This window comes from Sceloporus occidentalis, unplaced genomic scaffold (genome assembly GCF_023333645.1).
Source record: "Sceloporus occidentalis isolate IW3139 unplaced genomic scaffold, rSceOcc1.0.p SCAF_4, whole genome shotgun sequence".
NCBI classification, from domain to species: domain Eukaryota; kingdom Metazoa; phylum Chordata; class Lepidosauria; order Squamata; family Phrynosomatidae; genus Sceloporus; species Sceloporus occidentalis.
Window position 1 is genome coordinate 57810310 of NW_028316984.1, and position 20779 is coordinate 57831088.

At 39.4% G+C, this 20779-nt stretch overlaps 1 protein-coding gene across 1 annotated transcript in view; it reads left to right on the forward strand.

Moving 5' to 3' along the window:
* Positions 1-20779, forward strand: part of LOC149313891 (low-density lipoprotein receptor-related protein 1B-like) — a 734124-nt gene that overhangs the window by 657793 nt on the left and 55552 nt on the right. Inside the window, exons 79-82 of the mRNA XM_089523040.1 lie at positions 5527-5750; positions 7478-7584; positions 8987-9103; positions 11591-11764. Coding sequence (XP_089379166.1) covers positions 5527-5750; positions 7478-7584; positions 8987-9103; positions 11591-11764 — 622 coding nt within the window. The remainder of the gene's footprint in view (positions 1-5526; positions 5751-7477; positions 7585-8986; positions 9104-11590; positions 11765-20779) is intronic.

Below are 20779 nucleotides of genomic sequence, written 5' to 3' on the forward strand. Positions count from 1 at the left end.
CCCCAACATGGTGCTTTTGGCTGGAAGACTCCTAATCCATGAGCATTGCTCAAGCTGGCAAATGCTTATAAAATCTGGAGTTCAGAACACCTAGAGAATACCAGATTCAAGAAGATGAATTACTCTGCACAACAGTTAAATCCAAAGAGCGTTTGAGGAAGAAGACAGAGTATCATACCATTTAAGACATTCAAGACTTGTTTTTCTCTCTCACACACACTCCTCATGCTTATAATGGGAGGGAAAATCCCAGTGACACTTTTGTGAGGAGCGCATCCATCTAATCCTATCTCACTCCAGCAAATAATTGGGAGGTTAGGATTGCAGTGCAAGTCAGTATTGTATAAGGCTTCTCAGTATATTTTTTGTTGAATAATAGCAAGGATATATAAATCCTTATTTATTTAGCATATGATCACTGATGGCAGTTATTTCAAATTCTATCTAGTCACCATTTGGGAGGGAAAGCAGCGAGCAATCATGATATAAAAATTGTTTCTTGATTGCTATTTCCATTTGAATGACTTCTAATTAGAAATCATATTTAGTGCAACTGAATTCTTTAGAACAAAGGCTATATTCCTACACACACATTCTTGGGATTAGGCTATACTGAATTAAACACCTTTATTTCTCAATACAGTGAGACTGAAAGGCCACAAAACTCATTGCTTGTCAGTTTTAAAAAAAACATGGTTACACACTGATTGTTTTTAAGGAAGCTATGGAGTGAAACAGAGCACCCCAAAGGGGTGGTTTAAAGCCGCACCCACCAAAGCTAGATTGGGGCTGCAGCAAGCATACGCCATGGCCCCAATATGCCTTGAAGATGGCTGAAAAAAGTGGGGGAAATATCCACTTCTTTTTTGGCCAGCAAAAAGCCAGCTTTTCTTGACCCGGAGTGGCTTGAAGTCAGCTGCAAGATGCTTTGGCAGCATGTGGCATATAAACGCTATGCCGCTGGAGCGCATTGAAGCCCCCCATGTCTAAACAACTGGGAGGCCTCAAGATGTCTTGAGGGTGTGTAGCATCTAAACATCACACCCCCACAACCTCATCGGTAGCTTTATTGAGTTGTCTGTTTTGGCCCAAAATTTGTACATAGAAAATATGGCCGAAAACATTTTTTCCCTATTTATTGCCTTTAGCAGTATCCTCCCCCCCCCAAAAAAAAAAAATATATATATATATATATATATATATAAGTAAAATCCATTTCTTCTTCGTGGTCTCTGTGACTTACACACATGGGTTATCCCGTGCCTGTACAACGCCATCTTGAGAGCATTCTGTTGTGTTCTGAAGAGTTTTGGTGGTAGCTCACTCACCTCTGGCAGCCCTACATAAGGTCTTCCTGCCAAAACCAGCTAGTTCCTTTTCATCTGCCACTACGGTTGCCTCATCAGAAACAGCATTCACATTCTTCAAACTGGAATACTTTTTTACTCCTTCATGTTGGATTTGTATTTGATTGTGCTTGTTTTTGCTTGTTTAAAAAAATAGTATACAGAAAGTATCTTAAAATGACTAAGAATAATATAAAACCATGACAGCACCAGAAACACCATACTTTGGGAAACTCACACTAGAGATATGCATATATACCAAGTTTGCTTCCACTAATTTTTACCTTCTTTCACGTCCATATCCATCTCATGCCTACTTCAGTCCAACCATTTTGTTTTACAGGCCAAACCTGTCCCTTCATTACAATGTTTTGTTTTGTTTTTAATTGTGCATTTTTGCATGCATTTCCCATCTTATATATGTTGCTTGCTTGTAATACTTGACTGCTCTAAAAATATGTATGCTTGTAATGTATACCTTTTTTTTTCTATTTGTTGTTTGGTAATTGTCCTCGAGTCAGTCCTGACTCATGGCAACCCTATGGATGAGACATTTCCAAGATCCCCTGTCCTCCCCTGCTCTGCCTAATTCCTCAAACTCATACTCATGATCTTATTAATAGAGTCCATCCATCTAGCATGTTGCCTTCCTCTCTTCCTTCTTCCATTCACCTTTCCCAGCATTAATGTCTTTTCCAATGATTCCTTCCTTCTCATGATGTGTCTGAAGTACTGCAGCCTCAGTTTGGACATCTTGGTTTCCAGGGAGGTTTCTGGCTTGATCTGCTCTAGGACCCATTTGTTTGTCCTTTTGGTTGTCCATGGGATCCTCCTCACCACTCTTATCCAGCACCACATCCCAGATGAATGGATTTTTCTTCCTATCATCTTTCTTAACTGTCCAGCTCTCACATCGATATGTGGTAATAGAGAATACGATGGCTTGTATGATTCTAACTTTTGTGTTAAGTCATATATCTTTCCATTTTAGAATCTTTTCTAGTTCTTTCATAGCCACTCTCCCCATTCTTAATCTTCTTCTGATTTCCTGGCTGCAGTCCCCATTTCTATCAATATTTGGGAATTCTTTTACTATTTCTATTTTTTCATTGCCTATGTTGAACTTGTGAAGGTCCTCGATGGTCATTATTTTTGTTTTCTTTATGTTCAACGTTAAGCCTGCCTTTGCGCTTTCTTCCTTGATCTTCCTTAGTAGGTGTTCCAGGTCTGTGAAGTTTTCTGCTAGTAGTATGGTGTCATCTGTGTGTCTTAGGCGCGTTACAGACCACCGAGAAGCGGCGGTCTGCCGCTGCCGGCGGTTGCAGTGTCTGGGAACCGCAGCAGCCAAACTGCGTGGTTCCCAGACGCTGCAAATAAGGAGTGTGGAAATCACGCTTCTTCCTCAGCCCTGGAAGAGACGCCGCGAGGCACTAGTCACACACTCACGGCGTCACTTCTGGGGCACGACGTGCGAACGCAGAGCGTCCGTTATGTCAAGATGGCGGCGGCTGTGTGGAACGGTCGCTGCCATCTTGTACGGACTCGGTCCGTAATAGGGGTAAGTGCATGCGTAAGCCATGCACTTACTCTAAAGCTAGTACATCCCCAGGACGTACTAGCTTCCCGTGTATAACGGGCCTTAGATTGTTGATATTCCTTCCTCCTATTTTCACTCCTATGTCTTCTGTGTCTAAGCCTGCTTTTCTTATAATACGTTCTGCATACAAGTTAAACAGATAGGGTAAAAGGATACAGCCTTGTCTGACCCCTTTGCCAATTGGGAACCATTCTGTTTTTCCGTGTTCTGTTCTGACAGTAGCCTCTTGTCCTGAGTACAGATTCCTTATCAAGACTATCAGATGTGTTGACACTCCCATGTCTTTAAGGGCATGACACCCTGGTAGGCTCCATTACCATCATATTTTAGTAATGTGGTCGCTAGTGCCTCTTCCTTTCCTGAACCTGCTTGAATCTGTGGGATTTCTCTATATACATTTTTTCAATACATAATTCTAAAATGTGTGTATTTTATCAGATGTGGCTACACCCATCTGATCACGTGTAGATGTGTTTATTTTGTCATATGTTTCATACATAGTGAAGCAGCTCCCTTACAGCCATATGTGGAATGTGAAGTTGCATAACTCTAGTGCACAACTTCATGAAGGTGAACAATGGAGCTCATTTCAATCATAGTTGGGCATCCTGCCAAGGGTGGTCAGCATCAACAGAAATCCATTTGGGAAAATGGAATAGTGGTTGTGTGATGGACAGAGTCCAGCTCTGTCTTCATATGAAACAAAGATTGTGATTTTCAGTGTTCTTTGCTTTACCTGGTCAGCAGTAGGCTCCATTTTGCTTAGTTTAAAAACAAAGGTCAGATGAAACATGGTTTGCCTCCTGCAAATCAAGTTCATGCTTCCTCTTGCCCATACCCAATAATGCATAAAGAATAAACTTGTATCAAGATTTCTCATTTATTATTGCCACCAGAAAATACTAGATTTAATTAAAATAATTGAAATTATATATGTAACATAGGAACTCAGATTCCTTACTACTTGAAGTTAAAAAGAGGTAAATCCAATCCCACTTTTAAAAAAATGGTTTGAAGCCATTACTGTTATGAGAATATTATGACCTTTTTAATGAACTTTATTTAAAAAGTGTTTCCTCATTTTTGAAGGATGAAGGGTGTATTCTTTCATACAGTCCTTATCACTTGACATGGACACAGAAATGACCTTTTTGTTTTATGAGGAGAATAAATGCAAATGTCTTCTGCCTACATTATGTCACTCTTGATGAAATAATGGCCTGTTACAGACAGCCAAAATAAAGCTGCTTCGAGTCACAGTGGAGGTATGGTGTTTCAATGATGCATGTGTCCTAAGAGTCCAGAAGTCGCACCAAAGCCATGTTCCAGCCCTAAGGACTGGAGCATGGCTTTGGTGTGGCTTCTGGACTCTTAGGACGCATGCATCATTGAAACACCATACCTCCACTGTGACTTGAAGCAGCTTTATTTTGGCTGTCTGTAACAGGCCAAAATGCTTTTAAAAGTCCACACATTTTTGAAATGATATAATAATAGTTCCCGCAAGTGGATGCATACCCATTAAAATGGAGAAGTACATTCTTGAGAAGGCTTGAATGGACACACAAGCTTAATGAATCCAGGTCCTGATCATGAGCTTGAACAGCCATTTTGCACTAACTGTGACATCAGAAGCTGAATGCAGACAAGATAGATGAGCTGGGGAGGGGGCATTTTAGGCCCAGAAGAAGACTTTTACTAAAACAAAAAGTGACTTATGAATTACTTCCTGTTTTAAAAAGGGACCTCTGCTTGGACTAAAATGATTCATAGAAACATAGAATAATAGAGCTGAAAGAGACCACAAGGACATCCAGTCTGACTCCCTGCCATGCAGGAACTCTCAGTCAAAGCATCCTTGACAGATGGCCTTCCAGCCATTGAGGGGAGAACTGTGATGAAAATGTCCCAGCATCCAAGGGGGCATGTCGGGTACTTGGGGTAGGATACAGCAAAGACGATGTGGTTCTCCAAGGTGTCCTGGGGGCCATTTGACCACTGTCCACCTCTGGCCTAGAAGGAGGAACTACCCTCCCAGAACACATGCCTAGTATTGGTTAAGAACAATGTTGGTCTCACTCCAGGAATTGATAGGTCTTCTTTCTGTGCCTCTGAACATTTTTATTTATTTATTTAGAAACCCACATTCCTTCTTAACAGAGAGAAGACAAAGTTATCTGTGTGCTGGCTGCTGTAATCACAATGAACTTTCTTTCACAATGTGAAGGTTATTAGGCTGTATCATTTTGCTTTTTTGGTAGAAAGCCAGGAAGTTTCCCACTGGCTTCTTTTTGCCTTTATTTCAGCTGGATGTGCAAATCCTGTTTCATTGTTTCTGTCGTATTCTGTAGGTATCTGTTATGCATTCACAATTATCAACAACATATGGAATGGGGCCACTGTAAAAACTTCAGTATCTAAATAGCCACATGGGAAGGGCTAATTAGTTCTGTGGGATGGAAAGCATGAGGATTGTGGTAGTCTAGCAAGTTAGCATCCTTTATCTTAAAGCCATAAAAAAAATTAAAAATGCAAACTAGGGATGTATGGAATTTTAAATTTTAAATGTGTTCTTTTCCTTAGTGTCCAGAATTCAAAAGACCAAGAGATATTGCAGTTGACTGGATAGCTGGAAACATTTATTGGACTGATCATTCCAGAATGCATTGGTTCAGTTATTATACGACACACTGGACAAGTTTAAGATATTCTATCAATGTAGGACAGATAAATGGACCAAACTGCACAAGGCTCCTTACAAATATGGCAGGAGAACCATATGCAATTGCTGTAAATCCTCCAAAAGGGTATGTTGTTTTATAACCCCTTTTTATTGCAATTTTGTATATTTGTAAGTTCCCAAGTTAACATTGCTTATTTCATGGCTGATTTTAGGAGATTTGTCTAACTAAAACATCTTGGGGCTGATTTTCATTGGTTCAGAATGGTGGGTGGTGGGTAGCACATAGTGACATTTTACTTTGTCTGTGACAGGTGTGTATCTGCACACACACACTAAGAGATAGTCTGAATTCAGAAGTATACAACAAGTGAGATAAATCTGTTTCAGCCTGAAAGCCTAAATTTAAGGAAAATGTCCTTAGGTGGGTACGGTGAAAAGCAAATGAATAGGGGCAAGAATATCAGTATATATTAACTTCACTATATATTACTGCCATAAAGCCTTAGGAGATGAATTTTAACCTTTACATATGCGGGGGGGGGGGGGGGCTACAAAACCTGGAAAATCACCAATTGATGGTATCATGAGAAATAGAGGATGGTCATATGGAATAGTCCAGAGAGCCAGATTTCATTCCTTGGTGTCAGGTTCCCCATCTCTGGACTGTGTTAATTCTGTACAAGGGATGGGTGATATTCCATTCTTCTTCTAACATGGCTTCATTTAAAAAAAAACACTTCAGAAATATATACTTACATAAACATACAGCCATTCTAGGAGCCTTTTGGCTGAAGAATGAGCTATAAATACTCTAAATAAATAAATAAATATGAACAAAGATGCAATTACATAGTGGTATTTGCATGTGTATTGTTGCATATATCTGTTGAAATGCAGTTTGGAAGTCAAACAGTGGTAAATAAACTCATGTAACAGGAAAATATGCCCTAAATCCCATATGTTAGAGAGAGAAAAAACATGCCACAAGCATTTTATTCAGAGATGAATTGCTTGCCAAAAATGTGTAAAAACCAATGAGAAGTTATGCACATATTAGAAGAAATAAAATAAAATACACATAAAATTAATATGTTTTTTTTTTTTGTTTTTTTTTTTTAATGAGAACTTTTAAGTGAATTTCAGGACAGAACATATGTAAAGTTGGAAAAGTGAGAACCTGTACAAATAGCAATAGCAAGTACTTTTCTATACCGCTTATCAGTGAACTAAGCACTCCCTAAGAGGTTTATGTGTGAGCTAATTGCCCCCAACAAGCTGGGTACTCATTTTAGCAATCTATAGAAGGATGCAAGGCTGAGTCAACCCTGGAGACTTGGGACTGAACTCACAACTTCGTGGCTGCTGTACAGGCATTTAAGCACTGTGCCACTGGGGCTCCTTAGATAAATAGAACGGTGTTTGAAACACCTCCACAGCAGCTTACTCGTCAAATTTAAAAATCCACTGGGTTTACTGAATTCACTTGATTGTCTCTATGCTCTGAAAGCCTGAACAGTTAGCATATATATTTCTGTAGCATTCTTAGCCCTTAACTCTCTGTATGGCTGTCATGAAATACAGGCCTGGGCAAGATGCAGTCTTCATAGTCTATGACTGATGCACCAGCTTCTTGATCTCTGTTTCACATTTGCTATATACAGGATGTAACTCTGATAGTCTTAGTGGACATTGATTTCCACTAAGAGTTTCCAAATAAAATATTTTGATCCTTTGTTTCAGTCCACAGAAAATGCAGTTAACACACTGACAAACTTCAGTGAGATCCCTCTTTTGTTCATGTTGTTGATTAAATATGGGTTGTTGGTTTTTTTTGGGTTTTGGGATTTCTAGCATGATGTACTGGACAGTAATTGGAGATCATTCCCATATAGAAGAAGCAGCAATGGATGGTACTTTGAGGAGAATATTAGTGCAAAAAAATTTACAAAGACCAACAGGTACAGAAAACGTCTTTCTTATTGTTTCCCTTGAGGGTTCCCCCCCCCTCCCCCAAGCAGTATCCTTCATTTTTTATACATTCGTTAAACAGGCATAACAGTGGTGTAGTTCAATGGCATCCTGCTTCTTCTGCCAGAATCATCAGTACTCTTTCCCTTTTTCCCTTCTCCACCCCCTCCCTCAAGTTCACCCCAGAAGCCATCTCTGGAGAGCTGGATACACTGTAAGAGAGTCCCCTATGGACTGGTGCAGTGGTAGGGGAGGGAAAGAGATTACTGGTTCTGCTGGTGTCAGATACTGAAAAATCAAGCAGATATACACCACTGGATCTTGGCCACTGACAGATATATTTATCTTAAAATAGTTACTAGCCTAATTGGGGCATGTTATTGTTAGTCAAACTGTAAGAGTCTTGCTGTAATTTCAGGCATTCTAAATCAGCTAAGAATAATTAAGTCATTCTGTGGTATGTTCACAAACCAACGGAAAACACCGATCCTATGTTTTTGCCCCATGCAGTAAATCAATGTGCATTGCACAGCATGGCTTCTGGATTTTGTTTTGTTTTGGTTTTTTTATTTGCTGTCATTTCCCAATCTACAGACATGTGTGTCTCACCTATACAAAATTAATCTTTTTCAAATTTTCTTTGCTCTTGATGTCAGATCATTGTTTGCTTTCAGAAGACTTCCTTCTGTTGTTGTCTATGTAAATATCAGCCCTTGCTGTTTGATTAATGCTTATTACCATTGTAAAAAGTTTAAGAAATGCCATATCCTTCATTTTTATAAAATGACAGATTCTTAGAGAAACAGCAGGGAATTATATCATTTTATGCTTCAAATGTTTCACATCTCTTTTTGGCTCTTAACGTGACTCAAATCATCAATTAATCATGACATTCTGAACTACAGATTGCTAGAACTCATTGTCTCTGGATTGGTAGGGCACAGGACATTATTATTTTTTTTAAAAAAACAACAAATTTCAATAAAATGATATTGGAAAAGATCAACAGATATCTCTACATGTTTCTGCATAAAACGAGCCAGTTACATAGGTGATACAAATTCCTGCTGCAGTTCTCCTCACGTCCCTCTCAAAGTTTGATCAAGGACTATATTAATGACATGAAGTAGGACTGTGACTGTAATGCTCATTATACTGTATTCTAATTCTGTCATTCATATTCTGAAGACAGTAAATACTCATTATAGTCACAATTCTACATCAGAGGATATACACCATTTGCAGCATAATGAACCTTATAAGCTTCTAAAATGATTTCTTCACCCTTTGCTTTGCAAGTCTGTGGCAGGGTTTTTTTGTATGTGCAAAATATGTGCTTCCCCTTTAATATGTCATGTGATAGATTTAGGGAAATTTTTTTCTATCTTGCAGGTCTTGTAGTTGATCACTTCAGTCAGCGTTTGTTCTGGGCGGATTTTGAATTATCTGTAATTGGTAGTGTTCTTTTTGATGGCTCTGATCTGGTCATATGTGTGAGCAGTAAACAAGGTATGCATATATATATATATATTAAAAGCGACCTTATGCACTATATCTGCATACAAATTATAATTTGATTATTGCCTTAAAACATATTTATTATTATGAATCATCAGGTAGTGGTTTTCTGTAGTCCATGGCAGCAAAAATTGGCACCAACGAATTCTGTCCTTAAGTCATTTGTATTCTGAAGACAGTAAAACTAGCTGCCTGTCAGAATGACCATATACAATGGTTTCATATTAAAGACAGCCACAGCATTTAGTTTGCAATTTCTACAGTGAATTCTGCTTGCCTGTGGGGCCTATGACATGAACAGGTGGCTCTTTGGTACAGGTATTTTAATATATTTCTAGCACTTTTTCCTCTAAAGGTCAATTTAGTTTTATGAATATCACAGTTAATTGTGGGTAAGGCAAAGAATGGTCTTATGTTTCTGTGGTGGCTAAATAGAACTTTTGTTAGGTATCGGGGGCACTGCTCTGCAGTGGTTCCGATCCTTCCTCTTGGGCAGGTCTCAGAGGGTGCTGCTCGGGGACTGTAGCTCCAGTAAGAGGAGCCTCACTTGTGGAGTTCCTCAGGGGGCTATTTTGTCCCCGATGTTATTTAACATCTATATGAAGCTGCTGGGTGAGATAATACAGAGTTATGGAGATGGGTGCTATCAGTACGCTGATGACACCCAGATCTATTTCTCACTCTTGAATTCCGATGGCATCTCCCCTCTCAATGAATGTCTTCAGGCAGTAATGGGCTGGATGAGGAAAAACAGATTGAAACTGAATCCAGACAAGATGGAGGTGCTCATGGTAGCGGCCCCGAAACCAAGAATTGGGTTAAAACCTCCAGTCCTGGACGGGGTCACACTCTCCCCCAGTGACTGTGTTTGCAGTCTGGGGGTGCTCCTCAACTCATCGCTCCTGATGACGAATCAAGGGAATGTGACGGTCAGGAGTGCCTGTTATCAGCTTCGGCTGATACGCCAGCTGCGCCCTTTTCTGGAAGTAAGGGACCTTGAGACTGTTGTGCACGTGCTGGTAACCTCATGCCTCGACTTCTGTAATGCACTCTACATGGGGCTATCTTTGTCCTTGACCCGGACACTTCAGCTGGTCCAAAACATGGAAGCCATGCTTGTCTCAGGAACATCTAGGTGGGACCACATCACTCCTGTCTTGAGGTCCCTCCACTGGCTGCCTATCAGTTTCCGGGCCCAGTACAAGGTGTTGGTTATCACCTTTAAAGCCCTAAATGGCTTGGGTCCAAGCTATCTTAGAGACCACCTCCTCCCGTACAATCCTCCCCGTGCTCTCCGCTCCTCAGGGAGGAATTTGCTGCAGCCTTCAAAACCTAGACTTGCGGCTACCTCTCAGAGGGCATTCTCTGTTGTCGCCCCTAAGTTCTGGAACGACCTGCCGGATGAGATCCATCAGTTGACATCTTTAGACAGCTTTTAAAAAGCTGTCAAGACGGATCTCTTCCGGCAGGCCTTTCCAGATTAATTTTTTTTCCCGGCCCAGGCTCCCGGGCTCCCCGATTTCCCTTATTCCTCTCGTGGCCCCATCCCCTGATGGTGAGGATTGCTGGGGTTTTGGGGGTTTAGTTTAGGATAGTATAATTATATATTGTTATAGTCCCATTTTAATACATTTAAGTGTTTAATAATTTTTTAAGGGGGGGGGGAAGGGAGTATAAATATTTATGTATATTTTATTCTGTAAATTTTTATGTTGTTCACCGCCCAGATTGGCTTTGCCACCGGGTGGTATAGAAATAATAATAATAATAATTATTATTATTATTATTATAAAAGTAAATAAAACAAACGCCCCACACCACTTTAAAGCCCTAAAAACTACCATGAAGGACATTCTAGCCCAGGAAATATTGCTCCCTGCCAGTAGCATTTCCCATGGTGGTGTATCATTGCTTCATTCTATCTTCCAATTCATTTTGAGTAGCAAATAGGGTCTTACATTTCTCTGAGTGGCATGGAAAACTTGTTTTCTGGGGAGAGAGGAAGAGAGAAAAAGTATTGGACTAACAACCAACTGTACTAAAGTATAGTGTATTAAGTAGTATAATAAGGATGACAGGACACTATACACATATACACATCAGAAAAATAATGCTTTACAAAAGCTTTATTTGGTATTTGAAACCTCTAAAACCTTTGCTTTACACACTGGGATGCAAAAAGAATGAAGGTTATCTCATAAAAAGTTACATCACATACTCTGCATTGCTATTCATCAGTACACTATTTTTAATTTCCTGATACATTTTTCCACAGTCCTCCAGAACACTGCAGTAGTTGGTGGGAAAGATGCACATTTTCTACCAAAGAGGTTGTTAGGCTACTTCACATATTTTGTCAATTTTCTGTAATTTATATCTTGCGTACTTTAAATGAAAAATAGTATTCATTTAGTGATACCAAAATGTATCATAGTAGTATCTGAAATTATTTGTACACACTTTTTATTATTATTTAAGGATTACTCCATCCCCACAGAATTGATATTTTTGAGAATTATATATATGGCGCAGGACCGAAAAATGGTGCATTCAGAGTACAAAAATTTGGCTATGGCTCTGTAGAATATTTGGATTTGGATGTTGATAAGACAAAAAGTACTTTGATTTCTCATCGCTACAAACAAACATACTGTGAGTATTTATGTTTATATTGTTTATCATAAAATGTTTTACAGTATTTTAAAATCTAAGAATAGAAGTATATTGTCTAGACTGAGGGAAGTACAGCAAATACAAGAGTTCATTTTATTTGAAAATTCCAAGCTGGGCCTCCCCTCAAGAGGCTTTTTATAAATCCCAAGAGAAAAAAGGACAATGGCTTATGTACAAAATCTTGGTGTTTAAAACGAAAGGAAGATTTGAATTCAAACTTTTAAATACTCTTAAAAAGGAAGAACTTGAAATACCTTGGTTAATGTTTCTTCAATTAAAAGAGAGATTCAAAAGAGAGATTTATTGTGCTGTTGGTCGGCGTTGTTGAGTACACCAGCATATATTCTGTGTTTATGTGATTAATGATTAAGGAAAGATGCTGGTGGCCCGACTCTCTCCTTTTGTTTGTTTGTTTGTTTTCCAGCTTTTCTTTATTTGTTGTCCTTTCTATGCTGAAGTCTCAGTATGTCTCAATATGTTACAGAGGGATCTGCGGGACTAATTTGGGAAAAAATGGAATTTGTATATGGTTAAGTGATACAAATAATTAAAAAAAGAAAAAAAAGAAAGGAACTTTATGCCCTATTCTTGCATGTGGAGGAGGGTCTTGTGCAAGATCTTTTTGTTTTGTTTTGTTTTTGGAGAGTTTTTTGATTCACTTTTTTCTTTCTTTTGCATCAAGTGAAAGGGCAAAAAGTATTTCATGAAAAAGTTAAATCTGTACAATCTAGTTACAATAACAGAACAGTTGGTTTCTTTCAAGCTGCTAATGTAATAATATTTGGTATCTATATGAAGCAGGGTTCAGCAGGGCATGAGCTTGTGGTACAAAAAGGAGTAATTACTCTGGATGCTCTTGTAAGGTAAAAAAATAAATAAAACCTATGTGTATTGTCTTAGGAAATCCATTTTAAGATAGGACAGGAGAGATTAAAAGAGCCCCTAAAAGCTCCTTCAGATAAAAATGAACAAAGAGACTAACTTCTTGAAGCAGGTAGTGACCTTTACAGGTAAGGAAGCAAAAGACTAGAGTACATAGACCAAAGAATGATACTAAGAGGTGAAACAAAGGGCAGACATTATCTAGACTCTCCTCTCTCACTAATCACTTTATACCTCTTTACTTGCAACAGTTAAGACACTAAATACTGATTGTTTGGGGGGTATCTTCATGAAGCGTGAACAAATATTGATTAAGGAATTGTCTGGGCACCTTTATAAATGTTAATTAATTGGCTTTGTTATCTCATAGTAGTTATAATTCTGTTCCACATAATGTTTGAAAAAAGATTATTTTGATTATTTTAATTAAGATCATCTTAGTTCAAGGTTGGTAGTACTGTAATTTCCAAGGAAAATTACTGAAATATGTTAAACAAATGTCTTTTAAATCTGTAGCCTTTTTGTTCTGAATCACAAAAAAACCTGTCACTAACAGATCTCTTCAGTAGAAAAGGAATGTGTATACATATCTTCTTCAAAAGACAATTCCTTCAAATACAGTAGTTCAACTGAGAAATGTATTTTCTCTACTACTTTTCTTAATAGCTGGGCTGCTTCTCATGTAGCCCACTGACAGAAAGAAAACCTGAGGATGCTCTTCTCCAAGTTCTGCGAAATAAAGTATGGGAGCAGTCCCCTGGCCAGTCCTAGGGGAGTACTGGTGGCACAGTGTTTAAATGCCAGTACTGCAGCTACAAGTTTGTGAGTTCGAACCCAGAGGGCTCCAAGGTTGACTCAGGCGTCCATCCTTTCATGGGTCGGTAAAATGAGTACTCAGCTTGTTGGGGGCAAATGGCTTACAGATTGTGAGAGTGCTTAAGCAGTGTTGAGTTCACTGATAAGCGGTACAGAAATGTACTTGCTGTTGCTTTTGCTATAAGGGTAGTATCCTTCCCCAGCTCCTTAAACTAAAGAGACAGATCCAACACCCTCCCCTTCACCAACCAGATGCCAAGATTATGCACCATATGCAACATTTCTTCCCCAAACTACATGCGAAGTAACACCACCTTATAGACACCACCACATCAACTGTGAAAATATCCAAACTATAGTGGAGGCTGGGGGGGGGGGGGGGAAGGAGGAATAGGAAAAGGGGAAAGAATCACACCTATAGCTGAAGCCACTACTGGATGGGGTTGAGTTGTTGTGTCAAAAGAGGAGTTGGACAGAGCTGAGGGACTGGGCATAGCTCATAACTGCCTTGGCTCCATCCCCTCATGCTCTGTGTCACAACACTTTGTGCCCCAACACAATAAAATCTGGTTTCTTCCTCAGTGGACAATATCAATTATGGCTGCTCCTTCATAGTGTTCTGTGCTATGCGAGTACAGAGCTGGGTAAGCACAGAAAATAGATGTTGTTTTGATACTAAAACACAGGAATAATGTAATTGAATTAAATTGTACTTATAGGTGCTTGAAGTATAACTCTGACACACAGAGAAACGTGGATACTAGTTGAGCCATCAAATACAGATTTTTTTTCTTTATTTTATTTATTTATTTATTTATGGTATTTATACCCCCCTCTGCTAGTAGGTAGCTAGTGATGTGGTTATATAAGACAAGAAAGGGCAGTAGCTATAAGAGGAGCATGTTTTGATGTTCTCAAAGCTAAAAAAACAAGTCAGACTTTTGCATTTTATTTTTATATCTTGCTTTTTTTTTTCACCTCAAGGGACTACAAAACAGTTTATACAATTCTCTTCCCTCCACTCTATTTATACTCACAATAGCTTGTGAGATAAGTTAGCCTGAGAATTAGTGTCTAGCTCAGTTACCCAGTGAGATTCATGGCCAAAAGCAGAATGGAACCTGGCTTTCCTGACACTCAGTCCAAAACTATCACCACTATACTACACTTAACCCACATATGTTGTCCTCAGTGCAGTGCTTAAAATAATGTCCTCCAGGATTTCCACTCCTGTCAATACATAGCTCTAAATTATTATTGGGGCGAACAACCCTGAACTCTTACTGATGGAGTTTTCTGAGGCCCTCTACTATTTACTTCACCACAAAATTAGAAATGGATACTACTAACAGAGGGGGGAAATACCAGATAAAACTCTTCCCTCTTTTTTCCAATGCGAAAACAAACTGGAACTGGGAAAACAGTTCTGATTAGAACAGAACCAGCAGAGAGAAAGAAAACAACTCAGTTTAACTGGACACAACCAGCTGGAGATCATATTAATGGCAAGGAAAGAAGAGGACTGAGGATAGAAAATGAGAAGCTATACTTGTTTCTCAGTGGAAGAAGGAAAGGTATGTATTGGTTTGGGAGGAGAGAGAAACAGAGGACCTACCAAAGGGAAGAGGGAAGATTTTTTTTTTTTAAAGAAAGCTCTAGGATCTAGTGTGTGCATGTGGGAATGCATTGTGTATTTTATTTAGTGGTTCTTTGGGGAAAATATTTCTGTGAAACTGATGTTATGGATTCAAAGGAGTCCCTTTACATTTTGTGGCTTACATATTCCACCTTTACCCTTTATTAACTTTCTTGATGGGTTATTTGTCTTAGATCTTCAGTGAATGCATGTTTTGTTTTAGTACATAGCAGACATTTTGTGTCTGGCCCTACTCTGTCCATAACAGCTCTTTTGTGGCAATGTGTATGGAACTTTGGCCTTTTACAGACTGCCCAAAAGGGTGGTCTGCCGCCGCCCTTGTTTGCTGTGCAAGGGAGCCACAGCGGACAAACTGTGCGACTCCCCCGTGCAGCAAAAAGAACACGCAAAAAGCAGGTTCTTGTGGCACAGTTGTGATGCCGCAAGGCACCAATGGCGCCCTCGCGGCATCACAAGGGTGCCGAGACGTGTGTACGCTAGGCGTCCATCATGTAAAAATGGAGGCACCCATCTGTATAGGGCGACGCCATTTTGACGCCCTCGTTATGTGTGAGGGGCGGCCAAAAGGCCCCATCTGTAAAGCGCCTTTCTTAACATTTGAAGTATGACCATTTCTTTCACTGTTTTTACCATCTTAGAGTCATATATAGAATCTAAGTATCCACCCATCTTGTGAGTAAATCATCCCTTCTGTAAATTTGTGCCATAAAAAACAGATGGCTGAGTACTACTTGCCATACAGAATATAAGTTATGACCACTAAATAAGCTTTTTCTGAATTAGCAGGGTGTTTTTCAAGGATGTTTGTTTAAGATGGAACAGTGTAGCATTGATGCAAAAAAAATTCTCTCTCTCTCTCTCTATTTCAGAACATTGAAAAACAGCTTGCCCACACAAAATGTACTTATTGCCTTTCTGTGCACCCTAAAGATATGTCTGGTGCTGCCATAAGTGTCCCCACCATGACTGTACAACATTCTGGAAGTCGATCTGCTAAAAAAAAAAAGGCAAAGAAGCTTACCTAAAAAACAGGGAAGAAATACTCCAAACTCACCCCCACATCTCTTGTCTCAGAAAATCTATTAACAAGCCTGAGATAAGACCTTGATTTTTTTTTTTCCCAAAATCAGTCACATACTGGTGGGCCAGTGCTCACAAATTGCAAAACCAATGAAAAGAGTATTCTTGAGTCTAATTAGACCTTCTGCAAATCTCATTCTTGAAACCATGCTTTTTGTGGACACCAGCAGAGAGTGAATATTTTCAGGATACTGATTTTTTAAAAAAATGACCTCTGAGCAAGCGTATGTCCAAAATCAGTTCTCTGTCATTAACCTCCACCCTCTGTATGAGTATTTAAAAAATGTGGAGAAACATTGTAATAAGTGGTTATGTATATCAACAGGAAACACTGCCTTTCTTGCCTTCAAATTTATTCACTCATGAAGAGGACTGAAAATGTTTTTGTGGAAGGTGGTTTTAGCATATTGAAAAATAATGTGGAGAAGACTCAGAAAATATGCAAACAGTGTTCCATATTAAAACTCTACAATGGGCTGTATTTCAAGGAAGAATAAGGCAAAAACAAATGAGGAATATTTCCAGTCCTGATATATGAAGAAATCAAACACTGGAAAGAAATGGTGAAGCATATTGCTACTTCCATTATCATTCTTACAGGAAAAAAATGTCTGTTGCCATGGAAAGGGAGGCATCTCAAGGAATAACCACAATACATCCAACTGGAGGGGAAAAGGCCACAACTTTATTGAATACAACTGACAGTTAGGGTTGGCCCAAAGCATGAGGTCTGGATCTGGCATCGACCAACCCGTCTGCTGATTGATGAACCAAATTGCCTGGTCACAGCCAAGCTTCGGGATGACAAAGGAAATAACCGTTTGATTGCATGTCCATATCTCAGGCAACCATTTGATCGCCTATTTGTATCTCATTCCCTTGTCAATGGGGTATGCTGGCAATGGTCCCAGCCCCCCCCCCCCATGTCCCAGAAGGACTCCCGATCCACTGCTCCCCAGCACTGAAAACCACACCCACCAGATCTGAGACCTATGCTAATGCCCCTGAAAAGATGTGACAGTACAGCCCAATCCTCGGATAAAGGGAGTGAGGGTGGGGGGAGTTGCGTTGGAATAATGCCGGCTCACTGCACCACGTGGCCTTAAATACGCTTCACAATCACTTACATGCAGGGAGGCCCAGAAGTTCCACCCCTTCTGGCCTCCCATCCAATCCAATGCTGGCCAATGGGACTGCACTTCTGACTTCCGATGCATGCCATGAGTTATAGTCCCATTTCCAAGCTTGGAAGCAATGCCAGCCCCAGCCCAGGCAACCAATCTGGGCCTCTCCAGCCCACCCAAAACCAGTCAGGTGAGCCCTGGGGCCTGGAGGATGTGGCACGTCTAGACGGCACTACCCCCCACAGCAACAGTGGATTGGGTGCACTCATTTCTTCAGTCATAACCATACTTTAGGATCATCTTATAGTGGAATGCCAAAGTGTGAAGATATGTATTATTGAATACCTTTACAATGGTCTGTATTTTAAGAAAAATAAAGCAAAAACAAATGACTATTTCCAAGCCTGATGTATGAAGAAATCAAACACTTGGAAAGAAATGGTGAAGTATATTGCTGCTTCAGTTATCTTTCTTACAGAAAAATAATGTCTCTTCTTCAGTAGAACCATAGTTTAGGATCACCTCATAATGGAATGACAAAGTGCAAAGATATATCCTTGAATATGACAGTCTAGATCAGTGATGGTGAACCTTTTAGAGGCCGAGTGCCCAAACTGCAACCCAAAACCCACTTATTAATTGCAAAGTGCCATGTCCCTCTGGCTTTCTAGTAACAAACTCTGGCAAACTCTGTGCTGGGACGATGGTACATGTGCCCACAGAGAGGGCTCTGAATGCCACCTCTGGCACCCGTGCCATAGGTTCGCCATCACTGGTCTAGATCATCCCTGCCATAATATTTCCAGTTTCTATGTATAGATATGAAAGCTGAAAAGTGAAGAAAACTAAAGGAAAGGGGAACTCCTTTGAAATATGTTACTTGAAGAGTTCAATGGATACCACAGACAGCCAAAAATATGAACAAATTTGTCCAGGAGCAAATCAAAGCTGAATTCTCACTAGAAGCCAAAATACTAAACTATGGCTGTCATATTTGGAGCATATCATGAAATGACATGACTTCCTGGAAAAGATAACAATGCTGAGTAAAGTGAAAAGCAGTAGGAAAAGATAAGGACCATATTACATGTGGAGTGACTCTCAAGAAAGCCAAAGCTCTACATTTGCAAAACCAAAGCAGGGTTGTTAATATCACGCTCTCTTGGAAGGCTCCCATTCATATGATCACATAAATCAAAGCCAGTTTAACAACACATAACAAAAACCCTAGAATGGAAATCACATTGGAATATTTCAAGTTATTACCAGGTTTGATCTTTTTCATGATCAGCACTTTAAAAGCCATATAAATACAAGAAGAAGTTATGTTCACACATTTCCTTACAGCTATGCAATGAAAGGACCAAACTAGTGGAGAATTAAGTTTATATGAAATTCATTCAGGGAATTAATTAGGTAACACACATTTCTCTTACTGTTGACTCTGCATCAGATATTTACTCCTACAGATCAGCTCTGCATTCTTTTGTTGGTGTAGCTTCGATGGAAAAGTGATGGAGCATTTTTTCCTGCTATATACCACTTGAGAGACACACTGAAGAAAACTTGTGTTTAACTGTCATCAGTACTCAAGAAATGTAGTGTTTACATCAATAATTGCAGGAGGACAGTTATATGACAACACAAGAATATGAATCGTCGATACTAAGCTCTACAGGATCATATAAAGAATACGAATAACCATGCTGTGTCTGTGCCTTGCACAAGTTCTTCCCTGAATTTTGTTGGGCAAAACAGCAAGGATGATCATCTGTATGCAGTGAAGCTTCATCGTATTTCTTGAAACATACTCCCTCACAGACTGAAACACTTGAAGATGATATTGATCACTGATGCTAAACAACACATACACATCAAAGTTCACCTTGAGAAACCTGTCAGGGACAAGATACTCCTACAGAGAAGATATGGAGCCCTGGTGGTGCAGTGGTTAAATGCCTGTACTGCAGCCATTCACTCAAAACCACAAGGTTGCGAGTTCAAGACCAGCAAAAGGGCCCAAGCTCGACTCAGGCTTGCATCCTTCCAAGGTCGCTAAAATGAATACACAGACTGTTGGGGGCAAATTAGCTTACTTGCTAATTAGCTTACTTGCTGTTCACCGCTATGATCTTTGGAATAGCGGTATATAAATAAAATGAATTATTAATTATTATTATACAACAGAAACTTTTGTCACCTATTATTACTGTGTTTGGGGAAAATTTATAAAGGCTGGAAGTCATTTCGAAGAGAAAGTTGTGATTAAGAAAGAAGCCAACATTTTGGTAAAGAATATAAAAACACTAAAATATATTGGATGGCAATATTCTGGCCTAAAGTCCTCCACAGATTAAATTCTGTCAATGAAATTCTACAAAAATCAGCCCTTGATGTGTCAAGATGTAAAATGTTTTCTTTCCTCGTCACCTTTACCTATGGCATATATAACAATTCTCAAGAATTTGAAGAGGCAATGAAATTGAGTAAGTAGGTGGAATCCAAATATTCAGATATCAGGTCAACAGCATGGAAACACAGATCACTTTTCCCGATGGAAAACAAAAGTGACTACAAAGTAACAGACACAGATAATTCCAGGGTAGAAACATAGAAGGGTGCCTTAGATAAACTTCAAATGGAACTGGAGGAGTGATCCTGTACCTAAATAGAAATTGTGAATCTATTGGAAATACTGGACCATTCTTTCCCCAAATTATAGTGTACGACAAATGGAAATGCGTTAGACAATATCTGCACACTGCATTGCATCCAACCAAAACATTTAACACAGAGTGAGATTTTCTGGGAGAAATACTTTTTGATGATCTGACCTCTGAATTTGCAGGCAAGAAAAGCAGAAAACAAGAAGATAACTTTTACAGTATTGTGAATGTTTTTGTCATTGTGTGTAAATATTTTCTTTAGATTTAGTCATAAAAATCTAATATACAGGTTATTCTGATATTACCCCCCCTCCAAAAAAAATATTATGTATCTACCTTCTTTCTAGCTGAGGGGATAAAATGGCACTGACACAAGGTGGTCTGAAAAAAAAGAAGAGGGGAGGGACTTCAAGGAAGAATTATCCCACAGGCTTATTATTAGTGTGTTTAAAAGGACTGAAGGAGAGAACACAGGAGCCTCTAGGAAGTTTGACTCACCATTTCAGGCCCAATGTATCTATTTTCAGTCACAATTTTGAAAGAATTAAAAAGGCCTCCAGGCCTCCCGCTCATCAAGAAAAATTCCTGGGGATTTTTGGGAACAATTTGCAATTTTGGCTCAACCATTTAAAATATTTTTTTAAAAAAAGAAATACAGCGGGCTTTTGCTGTCTGCAAGTGTTTGGTCCCTGGATAGCAAAAGCATTTACATTTCCATACCGCTTAATAGTGACCTCTGCACTCTCTAAGAGATTTACAATCTGTTAGC